The sequence below is a fragment of the Thunnus albacares genome, chromosome 9 (assembly GCF_914725855.1).
Source record: "Thunnus albacares chromosome 9, fThuAlb1.1, whole genome shotgun sequence".
NCBI classification, from domain to species: domain Eukaryota; kingdom Metazoa; phylum Chordata; class Actinopteri; order Scombriformes; family Scombridae; genus Thunnus; species Thunnus albacares.
The window spans coordinates 18370812-18387734 of NC_058114.1; the positions used below are offsets into that span (position 1 = coordinate 18370812).

The 16923-nt window shown below is 39.1% G+C and overlaps 1 protein-coding gene across 3 annotated transcripts; it reads left to right on the forward strand.

Annotated features, from left to right (window-relative positions):
- Window positions 1–3526: 3526 nt before the first annotated feature.
- nexn (nexilin (F actin binding protein)) lies at window positions 3527–15654 on the forward strand. Of its 3 annotated transcripts, XM_044361718.1 has the most exons (15): window positions 3528–3694; window positions 5810–6263; window positions 6392–6589; window positions 7848–7932; window positions 8044–8192; window positions 10030–10230; window positions 10391–10564; window positions 10786–10974; window positions 12068–12259; window positions 12725–12769; window positions 13088–13282; window positions 13491–13712; window positions 13979–14167; window positions 14266–14629; window positions 14782–15654. In XM_044361718.1, exons 2-15 carry the CDS (start codon window positions 5859–5861, stop codon window positions 14793–14795), a joined length of 2622 nt encoding a protein of 873 aa, XP_044217653.1. In that variant the 5' UTR covers window positions 3528–3694; window positions 5810–5858; the 3' UTR covers window positions 14796–15654. The 3 variants fall into 3 exon arrangements, with proteins under 3 accessions (XP_044217652.1, XP_044217653.1, XP_044217654.1); XM_044361717.1 differs by lacking the exon at window positions 14782–15654 and having other exon boundaries at window positions 3527–3694; window positions 14266–14664; XM_044361719.1 differs by lacking the exons at window positions 12725–12769; window positions 14782–15654 and having other exon boundaries at window positions 14266–14664.
- Window positions 15655–16923: the final 1269 nt, after the last annotated feature.

Sequence of the window (16923 nt, forward strand, 5' to 3'; positions counted from 1 at the left end):
CTCTGTCTGCAGGCGACACCTGTTCTGTGGTGGAGCTGCTTTTCCTTCTCATGACAGCTGAGCACTCAGCAGTCACAGCTGGTAAATTATGACATTACTTACTACTTGTGTAGTTCAAGAGAGAAACAGCTAAAAAGTGAACCTCAAAAGAATAAATACTACAGTATCTCTGCATTAATTTGTTCACAAGGAAGGGTAGTTTTTATTCAGATTTCAGAGACATAGAATAAATCAGAGCTAAAACATAATTTGCTTATCTTCTCAAAAAGCACAAACATGTGGCTGCTATGTCCCTTCAGCAGCACCACATTTCACCTTGGTTAACCTGTATAACTGGGCAGATGCTAAGGCAAAAGACAATGGCTGTTTGAGTTCATCACCTTTAGGCTGCTAGTCTGGTTAGCACATTTGAGCCTTCAGCAAGAACACAACAGAGAGTCTTGAAAACTCTTCAGACTTCAGATCATCTTACATGCCAGTGCTGTTGTCTGTCCAAACTGACTGCTGTCCAGGAATAGCACACCATTCTGCATCTCAGTGGCATTCTTCTATTTTCTAGGAAATGCAATGCAGACATTGCACTTTTAGTAACATGAACAATAGCTTTGCCTTTTGATAGAAACTTTTTTCCCCCAAAGTGCCATACAGTGTCATAAGTTCATGCATTTTGTGCATGTATCCTTCTTATGCAGGATGAATTATACTGTATGTGTTAGCATCATTATAGTTAGACACTATTTATCAGATGATTCACTTTACTTATAGTCATTTTAATGGTTGCATGACCAACAGTGGCAGAATTTGTTTTAATTTGAAAAAGGCGAGTGAGCTCAGGTCATCAGTACTTGAACCACAATAGGTTACACAGGCAAAAAACAGCATACAATAATTTGTGAGGCACTGAATCGTACAAAAAGCAGACTATGTGAATCTGTGACCTACAGAAGTACATAAGGACTCTATTGCTGATGTCCAGTCAAAACGTTGCATCTCCAGATTTCAAGATAAGATTAAGGTCTGTTTAAGTTTATTACATTGCTCAGGACTAAACAGTGTTTGCTGAGCTTTTGCTGTCTATATATCTATTGATATGAACTGGAACTGGTTCAGTAGAGGTGTGAAAAGCTGGCGCTGGTGTGTCCATTCACCAACACACACAGTATGACCTGCTGAGCCAGTTTACAGGGGCTTCAGCAGTGGGGGTATGGGCTGTACCACTACAAATATATTCACAGGGGTGTCAGGGCTGCACTGCAGCAGCTGAGGCTAGGGCCCAGTCTGACTCAGGTTAGCTGTCCTTACAGTCTTGATAAGTTTCCACAGCTGTGGTGCTATTTAAAGCAGCCCCCTTGTTGTCCCTGATGCCCTGCAGGACTCAGAACAGAGGAGGATGGTGCCCCTCTGCCCTGAGAGTTCACAGAACAGATCCCCACCCTACACACCCCTTAATCTGAGCAGGAAGTGAATAAATGACAGGGTGAAAAGAGCAACTACAAATTATCTGTAATGACAAAGCTTGTGCCATTTCTTGCAACATTAATTTTTTTGTAATGTTCAAATGTAACTTTGAAAAGGCTGAATTTATGTTTGCCCACATTTAGATACAATTTGTCACCAAAAAAATCTAATTATCTGTGTCAGATACATTGGGAATACAAGGCCCAGGGACAAAAACATAAAGGTGAGAGAAAACTCCTTGCTTGCTTGGAGGCAGTGCACTGAACTTGAGGTACATTGACTATTAGTCTATATATTACATTTCAACAACACTTATGTTCAGTTTCTACTCTATGGTTTAATAAAACTGCCCTCTCTTAGGAAGCAACAACCTTCCAGTTGTTCCTTTATGTTGTTTCATCAAGAAGAATTTCTTTTCCTCCCACTGATGTGTATCCTGACTCAGATTTCACCTCTAAGTACAGTATTAGCTACAGCTTTGGCCCTTTGTCGGGGGTTTCCCCAAGCCTCAACGCCTCTAACTCAATGAGTTATCACAATGAGTGATTGCTGAAATTATGTAATTTTTACTGTTTACCCTGGCATTTACTCTTGTCATTTCATACGGTCATTTTTATGTGATTCTTGTATTACAGTGTGCCAACCAAGGTTTGTATGATGTGATAATTTAAGCAGTGCCAAAAAATATCAAATAGTAAGATCAATTAAGGGTTTTATGTGCCACCTCTCAAAAATTCCTAGAATACTTAAATGGGGATTTTACTGGCTAGATTGTCTGCCAGAGGCCTGCTTGGTCACTGAGTCAGCAGCTGTGCATGGAGCCATTGGAGCAGACAAAATTTGTCAGGGTTTCTATTTACATCCATCCACAGTGAGAGAACCACTTTCTCATTTGAGTTTAAAGGAAGACTCACCCATTGGATAGTGTATCCACACTATGATAGGTATGTTACTGTAGGCTTATATGTGTCAAATGTTCAATGTCTGAAATATGGATTCTGACTAGATGTAACCAAATGCTTTCTTTTATTTTTTCTTTCTTTCTTTTTTTGAGGCTCTTGGCATGACGATATGAGGTCCAACCGTCATCGCATAGCAGAAATACAGTAATATCTAGGTCAGGCGGGAAAAACAAAGGACACGCTGGTGTCCCTCTTAACTGATAAGTCAGGAATTCTGGCTCTAACAGGCCAACAAGCAGATAATGTCTGTCTGCATTCAAAGGTTTTCCAGAAGCTTGCTGTCCTCCTAAACAGAACTTCTCACAAAGTCTATCTTGTGATGGACAATTTGTTTACTTTTATCCTCTATCCTCTGTGAAATTGAAAGAGTAAAATGGTGGATTAGGGATTATGCTATCAAACATCATTCATTAAACAAAATTTTAGATGAGGGACCAAAACTAGAACAAAGAGGCAAGAGCAGATATGTTTAAGATAGGAAAACAGACACAAAAGTTAGATATGTAAAGAGTCCATCTTATCTTATCAATCATTAGGTAGCTTATTTTAATGACACCTGTTTCTGTACAAAACTATTGCCCTAAATTATAGAGAATATGCATAAACACACACATGTTCTTATAGGTATTTCACAGTGATACCATGGGAGAGATCATGGTCACACTGTAAACTCACCAATGAATATACAGTATATACACACCTATATATCCACATCCATAGATTATTAATCTAAACTTAAACTTCACAGCTGCAGACACACCCTCAGACTCTGCATCATGACTGTTGAGGACATTATACAGTAAAATGGTGCCATAGAATATGAAAATATGCACTAAGGTCATTATAACCTCATTGGTCAATTACCTGAGAAATAAATAGGGTGAATGTGTAGGATAAAAAATCACTATCAAATAGAAACTGACCACTGACAACACAATAATACAACATATTTGTCTGGATAATTTCCTAACATTTATTTTTGCAGCTGCGACTGCAGATGATCAGGATGAGAGTGTGTGGGTGCGCGCGCACGCGTGCGAGGCAACAGCTGAACCTGTGGCAGGCGCGCGCGGAATGCAGTATCCGCTAGAAAGTAACGGTACTTTTAAGGAAACGGCACACCGGCACATAACCAGCAACCAGTCGACTAGTGCACCGAGTGGTCGCATCTTGGATTGTCCCACTTCACTTGAATTTCACTCCTTCTGGTTTATATCTACCCAAAGGATTTAAAAAAAAAATCAAAACCAGGAGGACGACAGCACACTAAAAAGGTAAAACTTCTATTTTATAGATTATTTAGCAAAAATAGGTCTGTAAAACCGTAAAGTAGTCTGTTCACCATTATGTAGCAAGGTCAAAGATACTTGACTTTATTCAAAAGTTGCCTTAAACATCATATTTATTAATTTAGACAGACGTGTACATCAGGTAGGCTGTCTCAAAGTGCTTGTCAAGTTATTAGTTACAATTTATTGTCACTGGTCCACAGTATGTGCAAGCTTAAAGAAACAGAAACAATATAATTTCAATTGGTTAGTATATTCTGTAGACGTTATAATGATGAATTAGCACATTAATTATCTGTAGGCTACATGTGCCAAACTCTTAGTTTTTCTGACACACACTGTCATGATATATTGTGCCAGCTGTGTACAGAAATAGGACATCACCAACCTAAAATGTTCCCTGTAACTGGAAAAGCTTTTTTCAGTGTTAATTCAGTGTTAACCTTCACCTGATTCAAACTTCAGAAGATGTTTAAGAGAGATGTTGATTCTCTTTATAACCAACAAACTAAGTTATTTTTTGATATAGTAGCTACTGTTTTCATAATCAGCCCAAATATGAAGTTAATAAACTTCAAAGCACTAAAACCTTATTATTAAAGATCATTTAGTTGTATATTTTGAGTCAGAATATCGGGTTTATCAATGCACAAAAGAAGTAGCAGTGTCACTTAATTAAAATGGAGCTGTAAATCTCCTGACATCCCGGTTATTTGAGGATGAGAGATGAGGGGAATCAAAATGATCTTTACCAATAAACAAGCCTTTGTAGTTGAATATCAAGCAGAATCATGATTATCAGATTCAATCAGGCTTACGTTACTTACAAATGAGCAGTTTTATTTATTTATTATTATTTTATTCTGCTTCCAAAAACTGCAAGTCATGTGTATTTACATTACTGCGCACATGGACTCCCTCAAACTGTACTAAATTAGAATATAAAACAACTTAAACGTGTTGTAAAGCTGTTGAGAACACTTTTGAATCTCAAAGGAGTGAAGATTTTAAGATGACCACACCTGCGAAGCCTACAGTGGTCACACTTCACTGTGATTATGGATGTTTTTTTGGCAATAATACAAGCGACTGTTGGCTGTTGGACGTAATTCAACATTTCCATAGTGAAATGGCCAAGCTCCTGTTTAGCAGCATCACGTCACACTAGGATTTTCATACCTGAACTGAAAAGGTATTTGAGGACAATGATAAACAGCAACAGTTTTAGTGTTGGATGACTAACAATCCAAACAGCCCTCATTCATCCAGTTGTCTCGCTCTCAGTCTGGCCATTTTGTCAAGGGTCTGTGGGGCGACATGCGGCTGCCAACTTGAGCTCTGTCCAACTGCCTATCACTCATCAGAAATAGCCATGATCACATGTCCTAGACCCACAAGTGGGCTATAAATAGCAAGCTCCCATTGCACTCTTTCTCAACATACTTTGAAATGGAGCAGCTCTCTTTGCCCTAACTTTGTAGTCAAGAAGTGTCTGTCACACATATAAATCTCACTTCCAGATGAGGAAAATGTAGAGCTTAAAGAAAAAAATGAGACTATCAAATGGCAGCAAACTGTTATTGTATATTTCATTGGACAGAAAAATATAACACTCAATTTTTAAAGCAAATAAATATATAAATAATAATGAGCGAATAATTTGTATTTGACATGGATCATCAAAAGACCTTATAATTGAACAATTTAATTGATAAATTGTTCAAAATATTGCTGAAAGAAATGAATCTTGTCTGCCATCTTGATTATTTCAAGAGTGCACGAACACACAAGCAGGAGTACTGTAATAAACACATCTTACTATATACTGTATAAGTCAATTTATTTTACAAATATATTCATTTGCAACATCTTTTCCTTTTGTTTTTTGCAATGTGAATCCATGAATTGCTTGATAGCCATTTGCAAGATTGTAGATGCTGTATTTAAAAAGGAATATATCTGACTCAATTCAATTCAATGAGAGTGACAAATTATGTAATATGGTCAATTTTCTGTTGCATACTTAATTTTTGTTGTGTGTAGAGCAGAGCATAATGTAACAAGACAACAACATTCAAACCCTCCTCCTTTGCTTTGCAGGTAACATTTAAACAGAGCCTGTTTGTCAACTTGTCATTGTGGTACAAACATGACTGAGGTGGCGCAGGTTGTGGCTGCAGTCGCCCACGACGTGGATGAGGTAGAAAATGAAAATGAACACAACATGAGTGACACAGAAAACAAGGACGTTGATGTGACACATGAGAAAGAGGATGTGGCAGACAATGAAAAGGTTGCAGCTGAGGAGGAAAGTGAGAAGACATCACACACAGAAGACAAAAAGCCTTGCCAGAAGACTGATGAAGCAAGCAACGAGGCTGACAAGACATACATGAACGGTGTGGAACACAAAGAAGATGACACAGCCAATGATGATGAAAATGAAAAATCAGCAGCTGTTAATGGTGTAGGAAAGGACACAGAGGACAAGGAGAATGCACAACCTGACACTAATGATGACCCGAGTATTTCTGAATTGGAGCTTAAAAAAGAGGTGAGACAAGAATAATACAATCAAACAATATTTCTTTTATCTTTATATTTTTAATAATGCCCCCCACAGCTTCCCCTTGCTACATAAAATAACTTTCTCTTAACATTCTTTTGCTTGTTTAACCACAGAAACTCCTCAGATCCAGAAAGCCGGTGGCCAGAAGCTATGTGCCCAGTGTGAACAAAGGGAAGGGGGACGTGACGGGCAAGTTTGAGGCCATGCAGAAGGCCAGGGATGAGCGCAGCCGGCAGAGGAACAAGGAGGAGCAGGAAAAGAGGAGGGAGCAATACATCAAGGAGAGAGAGTGGAATCGCAGGAAGCAGCAGGTCAAAGACAGCTAACCCCACTAACCTCCAACCGTGACCTGCATGGCATGATGAGGCATGACGGGGTGACGAAGCTGCCAGTTTGAGTGAGAATTCACTGTCTTCTATACACCGCAGTGCAACATCCACCACACAATTAACTTATTAATTTTTATTATTTCATGCCAACTTTGGTTTGTGCTTGATGTAAAAAGATGGTCATTTTTTAAAAGATGGTAATTCTAACCTCACTGATATATGCAAGGAACTCCTTAGGACTGCTGTACGGCTGATTTCTTCAAATCCCACCGGCCCTTTAGTGGATCAATCAATCCAAATGCATGTTGTGCAAGCATTGTTCAGCTTACTGAACTTTATTTTTAATTGTAATGCAGATCCCTAATTTTTCCGATGCCACGCCAAAATTTACAAGGACAAAAGTAGCCGATTAATCAATTAATTGACTGACAGAAAATTAATCTTTAACAATGTTTATAATAGAGTAATTTTTCAAGGAAAAACACCAAACATTATCTGGTTCCAGCTTCTCAAAATAGGTTTGCTGCTCTTTTCTATTTCATATCATAGTAAACTGAACCTTTGTGTTTTGGACTGTACTAGAACAGATTAAGACATGTGAACACGTTATCTTGGGAAATTTCTTACCATTTTCTGCCATTTTATGGACTAATTGTTTAGTCAACTAATTATAAAAACATATAAAAATGAGACAAATTACTTCTACATTTTTTAAACTTTATCTAATGGTTACCAAGAAAAAATGGAGTCTTGGATGTTAATATTTCATCATAGCGCCACTGAAGCACTAGAAGAAACAGATAGAGAATATACATATACAGTATAATACTGACATACAGTGTGGAAGAAATATTTCTGACTTGAATCTAAAGTTAAAGATGAATGTCAGAGATCAAGAATTCAAGGGTTAAGACAAGCTCTGCTTCGAGATCAGCTGTGGTGAAACAAATGCAGTGATACGGTAATATGTGAGTGGATTATCAGTGATACTCAGACAGAACAACCTCCAAGTGTACAGGCGTGCCATATAGCTGGCCCAGGCTCGGTCACCTACGCTCATCTCCTGTGTGTGCAATAACACCATGGCCCAATCAGAAACCTACCTGCAGGTCACATGACCCAGCTATTAGCAGGGATTAAGCTCTTGTTCTTGCTGGGACCAGCATGGCTCCTGAGTGGTAGAGGAGATGATCCCAGCTAAACCGTAACCTCACCATACTCTTCATCTGATCCGCAACAGATAAAAGAACTTCTCGCTTCCAGTGATGAGGAAGAAGATGTGAAGCCAGCGAAAGTAGAAAAATCCTACGTCCCCAAAATCACAGGTAAGACACACTCGGTTGCTAAGGATAGGATGGATATTCAACAAGGGATATGGGAGGAAGAGGAACACAACCAGTGCTGACGGCTCATTCTGTGCTCTGTGGAATCCTCAGGTAGTGTGAAGGGGAAGTTTGCAGAAATGGAAAAACAAAGACAAGAGGTGGAAAGGAAGAGGATGGAAAGCGAGAGGAAGAAGAGGGAGGCCCAGGACAAGATGGAAAAAGACAAAATTAAGAAAGAATTGGCTAAGAAAGCAGCTGAGGTAAGTAAACATGGGGTGAATTCCTTTGCACAGGGTCTCATCGCTCTGCCTTTCTGACGACAATGGCTTACATGTATCTGTAATCATTCAGGTAATCCTCAGCTGCCACTCAGATGAGTTATTTTAAGTGGCGTTTGAGATCCAAACAGTTGTTAGAGGCCTGATTATGTCTGAATCCACCAGTAGCATTGTTGACATGATCAGTTTGTGAACTCATGGTAAATGGGTCGCTTCCATTTCATCTCACTGTGTAAGACTTATGGCAGTTTGGAAAATGATGTAATGTAAAGCAAATAAATATTTCCAAAGAGTCATCAGTACAGTATAGATAGAACAACGTGAACAGAGGTTTTAGGCTTATTATACCGTCAGTGTTGTACTTGGGAATGGTTACGTAAGTATTCCTGTGCCAGATAGGCGATTACAGGCAATTACCTGCTACGTCTTTGCCCTAATTCTGCTCTTGTTAAGAGAGAGCAGTCATGATTGTCATTGACAGTGGTGTAACTGTTCAACAACCGTATGGAAATCTTTAACAAGACACTGTTATAAGGGTACTGATTTTATTCAGCCTTTTCCTTTTTTCGCTTTTTTCTTCTTTACAACTCTGCCTTTATCATCATCAGTCATGATTGGGGCAGTAGCTACCATTAAGGACACTGCTGCCATGTCCTCTGTATTTTTGGGGGGGATCAGTAACACCATTACCTCACAACCTAATTTCTTCTGAACGGTGCCCAAAATCAGATGACACAGTAACTGGAGTGCTTTTATGTATATTTATGTTATTACTGTTATGTGCAGTGGGACAAACACCTGTTGTTGTTTTTTTTAGCTTTCCCTATCACTGTTTTCTTTATGTCCTGTTTAAATGTATGGAAGCACTGACTTGATGATCTAGAAACAACTGGAACAGCACTCTTACAGAGCTGCCAGGTGTAGACAGCATATGACTGGCAACTGTTTCCCACACCTCCCAGTGACTAAATTAGCTCTAGACCCCCTTACTGTGACCGAATTAGACTCCGCTATCTCAGACTGACACCCATACTGACCTACTGCAAATGGTGACACTATGCCAATAGAGTTGCCCCCTACCCACCCACACACTCTTATCCCCAGTGTGTGTGTGTGTGTGTGTGTATGTGGGTAAGCACTGTGAGTGACCTAAATTTGTTTTCAATGCTGAACAGTTTGTCTATAAGAGCTCTTGCACAAAACTTAGAAACAAGAATTAATTTTAAGTATCTAGTCTTTAAGTCTATGAATTTCTTATCCTGTGCCTTATGTGTTGCCTTGGATAATTTAAAGGCCCCCTCCACTCAAAAATGTGTTTTCCTTACTGCTATTTAAATGTTTGAGCTTCACTATGCTGTATGATGTATGTGCAGAGTTTGACAATAGAAGAGGGAAAGTTTCACTGCGCTCACCAAAAGTCTTGAGTTTATGGCGTGTTCCTTCAAACAGGATTTGTGACATCACAACTAGTTTGGAGCCAATTATAAGCCAGTATTCAACTTACACAAGTGTGACATAGAAACTTGAAACATCCAGCACTCAAACACTGTGAATGGACTTTACAGTGAAGTAGGAGACATCTTGTAACCAGCAGTTAAACTTTTGAAATGAACAATATTTGTGTTTTCGGCGTATTGTTGAATTTTTAATGAGGGAAAAGGAGAAGGTGTCATTTTAAGGTTTTTAACGAGATAATCAAACTTTTTTTGTGGGAAAAAACATATTAGACATAAATTATTTTTCACAGTAGAGTATTTTATATACATCTTAAAACACGTCTAGAGGGGATCTTTCACTTTATCTTTCAATTACCTTGAAGGAAGGAGATGACACAATCCTGGTACGGGTGGTTCCAGCAAAGTCATCTCGACCTCCGGGCAAAATCAAGATGAACTTTGAGGACATGGAGAAGAATCGAGAGGAGGAATTGCAGAAGAAGGCTGAGGAGGAAAAGAAGAGACGATACGATGAAAACAGACGCTCCTTCAGGGAGGCCAAGCGACGCTCTATTGTTCCAGAGGTAGGAATATAGAGAAATAAATATCAATACATTTTTGTTCACTTCAGCATAAATAAGTGATGAATGATGTTGTTCTGGGATTGTCTTTTACAACCACTTTAGTGTTTGTGGATCCTAGACTAAAGATGTCTCCTGCATTCTCACATTCATTCGTCTTTAGGATGAAGAAGAGAAGGTGTCAGAGAAAGTGCAGGTAACTCCTGGAAAGCTGAAGATGACATTTGAGGAGCTGGAGAAGGAAAGGCAGGAGCAGAAAAAGAAGCAGGCTGAGGAGGAAGCCAAACGTCGCCTGTTAGACGAGAAGAAAGCTTTTGAGGAGGCCAGGCTGGGAATGGTAATAAAAAGCTTCAAAACAAACAATTTATTTCAAAAACTTTATGGAAAGTTTTCAATTAATTATTTTCCAACAAGTGCTGTGTAGCAGTTTGGTAGACATCTTCATCCTCAAGAATGTCTTTAATCCCATTTATACTTCATAAACTTCCAAATATACAATTGCTGTGTAGTGAAGTTTGATGTTTGAGCTGACAGAATGGTATGTTTGTGTTTTGTCAGGGAGATGATGAGGAAGACACTCAGCCGGCTCAGGAAGACAAGGAGGAGTTCCGACCTGGAAAACTGAGGTTGAGTTTTGAAGAGCTGGAGAGGCAAAGGGTAGAAGACGAGCGCAAGAAAGCAGAGGGGGAGGCCAAGAGACGGATGCAGGAGGAGAGAAGAGCTTTTGCTGAAGCCAGGAAGAGCATGGTCAATATGCATCCCATAAATAATTACAAAATTCAACAGATCTTACAAAGCCCTCTTAGATTATGAAAATTCTCTTGTAATGTAAACATCTTAGTTTGCAAAAATATTTTACGGTAATATCATTGTAGTTTTCATGTCTTTGATCTGATATGTGATTGCTATCATTCTTATATCTGCCCGTCAAATATAACACTTCAGCCAGCAGCTGGTTAGCTTAGCTTAGCACAAAAACTGGAAAAGGGGGAAAGAGCCATGTCTGGCTCTGTTTGAAGATAACAGAATCTACCTATCGCCACCTCTAAACCTCACCAATTAACACATATCTTGTTTTGTTTTATTTGTACAAAAACCACAGTGTAAAAATGACAATTTGCTCTTTTATAGTGGGTTATGTGTCAGACCATTTCTTGGCTGGGAGCAGTAACTTCCTGAAGTTGTTGCTGGTTGCCTCACAACTGCTCAGAGCCAAGTGGTGTTGCCAGTTTTCTACCCAATGGTGCTACTTTATATTTAATTTGGTGGGTAAAAATGTTTTTCGGTGGGTTTCGATAATTTGAACTACTTTTTGAGTCATACATTTTTCATTAAATATTCGGCTACTTTTATGATGATTGGGCTCGTTGTGATTGGAAGACTTTTTGTCAGTCCCATCTGGCAACACTGGAGCCAAGAAAAATTTAGCTCACAGCACCTCGTAAAATGGCATTAAAAAAATTTTTTTTTTTACACTTCGTTTTTTTTTTGGATCAAACAAATGAGATGACGTCAATTAGTGAGTTTATTAGGTGCTGGTAGGATTTTATGACTTTTGGATGGAGCCAGGCTAGCTGTTTCCCTGTTTTCAGTCTTTGTGCTGAGCTAAGTTGATCGGCTTCTGGCTGTAGCTTCATGATTACTAGACAGATATGAGATTGGTATCTGTCTTTTCATTTAACTCACCAGAAAGCTTTAGCATAGCTTTCACCTGAACTAGAATTCCTTGTCCTACAAACTGTGTCCCACAAATAAGTGGAGTCTCATTTAAAACTGTCAATAGATGATCACACCTCTTATCTGCAGTATTCAAAGCCTACCTTGATGTGTTCTTGCCCAGCTTGTGGAAGAGGATGACGAGGCTCTGATGGCCTTGCTGAACTTGGAGGGCAGTAAGCCTGGAAAGCTGTGTGCCAGTTTTGAGGAGCTGGAACGCCAGAGAAGAGAGGAGGAGCAGAAGAAGGCAGAGGAGGAGGCCAAGAAGAGACTGGAAGAGGAGAAGAGGCTCTTTGCTGAGGCCCGCAAGAGCATGGTATGTCTACATGACTCAGCGACCAAAAACTATACATGGTTGATGCTTTTGGCTGATCACTAACACACTAAGACTGCTATTATTGTTGTTTTCAGGCTTTGACTTAATTTGCTGCTGCTGAGCTTTCTCTTGAAAAAAACAGAGAGAAACCCGCTTTTTAAGAAAATGTTTAAATTGCCCAAACACGCATAGACACATACAAAGAATAAATATGTACTCTTTATTTATATTTTTTAACATTATGGCTATGATAAAATCATTCTAATAAATATCAGTCATGACCGAAATAATTTTGGCTACATCAAACTAAACGCCTGTTCTCCACTTTTCACACTGATTGTATCTGAATGTTATCAATAATTGGATTCTAATTGGATGTGGATTGTTGATGTATTGTATATCATTCTGATTGGCTTAAATGGTACACCTGCATTGCTGTTCCCTTGTCCAAATTATTTCTTTAAGAGCCCTGGTCTGGATCAGGAAAACTCTGCATATGGAGATGAAACAGTAAGATATTTTCAATTTCAAATGTATATTATTTACAGTATAATAAGAGGAAACAACAGTTGTTACTATGAATGTATTTACTGTAAACACAAAGGTATGAGGATAACGGTGTGGCATGCTGTCTTAAAATGCTGTGGGCAACAATAAGAATTGCTCCTGCTTATTTTTGTGCTGGTTTTATGAGGTTGTTAAATGTCAGGTAAGTAGTTGGCCTTGCATTGTTTTGTTCAGCCAGATTTAAATTGTAATACAACACTGATGTAATACTTGATGCAGCCAGTTAGTTCACTCTGCTATTGTGTGTATTTGTATGTGTAGGCACTAGATGAGGAGGGAGAGTTGGTGAAGACTGAATCTCAGGAAGCACTGAACCCGGGAAAACTGGAGATCAACTTTGAGGAGCTGCTGAAACAGAAGGAGGAGGCTGAAAGGAGACGCAAGGCGGAGGAGCGCAAAATGAAAATGGAGCAGGAGAAGCAGGAGTTTGAACAACTCAGACAAGAGATGGGCGAGGTCGGTCTCAAACATAGTATCAAGAATATACTGCATGTGGACACATATCACAAACATAAGGCTTTGATTCAGTATAATTTCTTCAAGCAGTGATTCAGTTCTTGTTTTACTTGAGTGTCTGCAAACACGCTTTTTGCATTCTTTACATTGCACATCATCTCCGGAGTACTTACAGCTATAACAAGCATAATTGCCCTCTATTTCACAGGATGAAGTGAATGAAAGCTCGGATGTTGTGAGCGCAGAGTATGAAGAGCTGACTAAACTCAAGAGGACTGGCTCCATCCAGGCCAAGGACCTCAAGTCCAAGTTTGAGAAAATCAAGCAGCTGACTGAAGAGGAAATTCAGAAAAAGATTGAGATGGAGAGAGCACGGAGAAAGGCCATTGATGATGAAATTAAAGAGAGAGAAGCTGAGCGGTGCCAGGGGGTAAGAATACCCTCATGTGTGGACATGAATTAACTAACACCTTCTGTTGGAACCTGCAAACTTAATTTATAAGCTTCTCGAGACGCATTATCTCAATATCACTCCAATTAAGTTGATTGCATTTTACTTAAACTAAATTACATGTGTGAATACATTTCAGAGAAATATGGCTCATGAAGCACATTTTGTAACAGCCTCGTCTCCCTCTTCCTTTTTTGTCCATTGGAGTATTATCTAAGTGTCACATATTGAGATTTGCTTTTCAGGAGGATGAGGAAGGTGAAACGACACCAGTGAGGGCTGAGGAGTCACCATTCAAACAGAAGGTTGATATGAGAGCCCGATTTGAACAAATGGCCAAAGCCCGAGAGGAGGAGGAGAGGAGGAGGATAGAGGAGCAGAAGCTGCAGAGAATGCAGTTTGAACAGCAAGAGATTGATGCTGCACTGCAAAAAGTAAATCTTCCGTGCTCATGACCATATATGCGTTCTTATGCATGACAGCTCAGCGCGGGTTGCAACATTGGGCGATTCTTTTTGTCATCTGTTTGCAGAAAAAGGAAGATGATGGTGAGGAGGAGGGAAGCATCATCAACGGCTCTGCGGCCTATGAGGATGAGGAGGATCATGCCAGATCGGGTGCTCCATGGTTTAAAAAACCTCTTAAAAATCAATCAGTGGTAGACACGGAGCCAGTTCGGTTCACCGTTAAGATCACTGGGGAGCCCAAGCCGGAGGTGACCTGGTGGTTTGAGGGAGAGATGCTCCAGGACTGTGAGGACTATCAGTATATAGAGAGAGGAGAGACGTACTGCCTCTACCTGCCGGAGACCTTCCCAGAGGATGAAGGAGAGTACATGTGCAAGGCTGTGAACAGCAGAGGCACAGCAGCAAGTACCTGCATCCTCACAATAGAAAGTAAGACCACCTTGGTGTGACTGCATGCCTGCATGATACCTCCTATCTGGATTTCAACCTCTTTCTATGAAGTGGATCGCATGCTCCTCTTCCTTGTGACCTCAGGCTGAGTGGTAGATGTGGATAACAGCTCTTTTGTTTCTTTCTTGCAGCTTATGACTACTGATGCCCTTCCATGTTCTGGAAACTTTCCCCGTTGTCCCTCACTCCTTTTGTAAATCTTCATCCCTCACAGTATGGTCAACAGAGGGAAGAAAATAGCAGTATGCTTGGCATTCCTAAGGGAGGGATACACAACACACACACAGGAAAAAAAAATGCAACATGTTGTTTACGTATTGCTCGATTGTAAAGCTGCACTCCCTGTTAGAGTAGGATATTACCTGTGCCAAAATACAAACATGATTCTTGTTCCCATGCCAAGGGTTGCACAAAACTTCAAAACTATCTTTGTCGTAAGGCCCCAACAATATTTGTAATACCAGCAATTTTAAGTATCATAGTACTGTATTGTATATATCACACTTTATGGTCCACACATGGCAAACATGCTTGAGCTATTGAAATGTAAAAAATAAAATCTCCTTGTGTACTAATTTTAAAGAACATAATACAGAATATCAGTAAAACATCTTAAATACTACTGCTCAACAACTGCATCACTATTAATCAGCATGTAGTTGTGTGTACTCTTCACCATACTAGTAAATGGTATTGTGATACTTGACTGGTATTATATTGAGTTAGTCATCACTTAATTGGAAAACCACAGTGATGGGTCTGTTGACACTGAAATGCCAGTGGCATATTTTAGGAACAAAACCATCTAAAATCACATGTACATCCTGATTTTTAACTATTCAAGTCCAGATAAAGTGTTTTTTTTAATTGCAGCATCTAAAAAAATTAATGTTGATTTTTCATGTACCAACTCCCCTTTTTTGTTTTGAGTTAAATGTAATACTCTTGATACAGTTGTTGTAATTCAGTTGTGCTGGACAGTAGGTAACCGTTTTATGGTTTGATAATGAAACAAAAAAACATAGGCTAGCCTAAATATTTGTCATATATTATAAATTAAAATGTTTTAATAAAATGAACAAAAATAGCAGTGTTTTTGTGATGTCTTTTATTTTTACATGGAGAAGATTTGAGTTACTGCTACCTACTGCCTGATATGTTGTACATTTTACTTGCTTTGCTTTTGGCTAAACTGTCCTTTTAAGGTTTAACGTGAGTATGACCAAGAGATACATAATTATTGGCATTCCCACAAACCTGAATGCTATTAAACTGGTGAGTGGCCGTGGGAGACGACCTCCATGGATGGCAGGTATGGTGGTATCAGTGCTGTGGTGCCAATGACCCAGAGCTTCATCCTTTGATTGTGCTGGGAGATTTGATAGAGGCCAAAGTAGGAACTGCATATTACGTGATTAACTGGGACATATACATCTATTAAAAACTAAATTTCTGTAAAACCATAAAGAAAATCTATCACATAAATTTCCCAAAAAATATCCCAACCATTTCGACCTGTGGCCCCTAAAAACAAAGTAATGTCTACTTGTGACCCCTGAGCCGACCTTATATGTTGCATACTGTACGTGTACCAGTTGTGACCAGTTTAACCAAAGAGTGATCTTTCCTTCAGATTTAAAGTCCTCCTCCACTCAAAAATATGTTTTTCCTCTTGTTCCTACAGCTTCACTGTGCAGAATGATGTATGTACAGAGTTTGACACTAGAAGACTGTTTTCACATTCATCTGCTGCAAGTAAAAGGTTTCTCTGTGCTCATTGAAAATCATATTTTAAGAGGCTATGGCTTTAAGCCTATGACCATAATTTGTGACATCACAAATAGTTTGGAAGCCAACCTGGTCCAGTATGCAATTTGCACTAGTGTGATGTGGAAACTTGAAGCGTCAAGTGCACAAACACTGAAAATAGACTTTACATTGAAGTAGAAGACATTTTGTGTTCAGAAGTTAAACTTATGGAATGAAAAAATATTTGCATATTTATGTATTCCGGAATTTTGAATGACAAAGAAGAGATTCCATTTGAAGGATTTTAATGAGAAAATTATTTTTGTGGAAAAACATTGTATATTATTCTTGAGGTGAAATTCACACACAAGTAAAAAGCAAATATTATAGCTCTATCTAAAAGAAAACAAAAAAACCAAAAACATAATTTCCTTTTGCAGACGTGATTTTTCTGTCCTGTTAATCGCCCGGAACAAGCGCTATTGCGCATGCGTTTGGTAGCCTTCATTTTATACCACCCACTT

Coding starts and splice junctions, on each gene's coding strand:
- nexn (XM_044361717.1), top strand. CDS start 5,859: ATGACTGAGGTGGCGCAGGTTGTGGCTGCAGTCGCCCACGACGTGGAT. Junction 10,231..10,390: donor GACGCTCTATTGTTCCAGAG/GTAGGAATATAG, acceptor ATTCGTCTTTAG/GATGAAGAAGAGAAGGTGTC. Junction 13,283..13,490: donor TCAGACAAGAGATGGGCGAG/GTCGGTCTCAAA, acceptor TCTATTTCACAG/GATGAAGTGAATGAAAGCTC.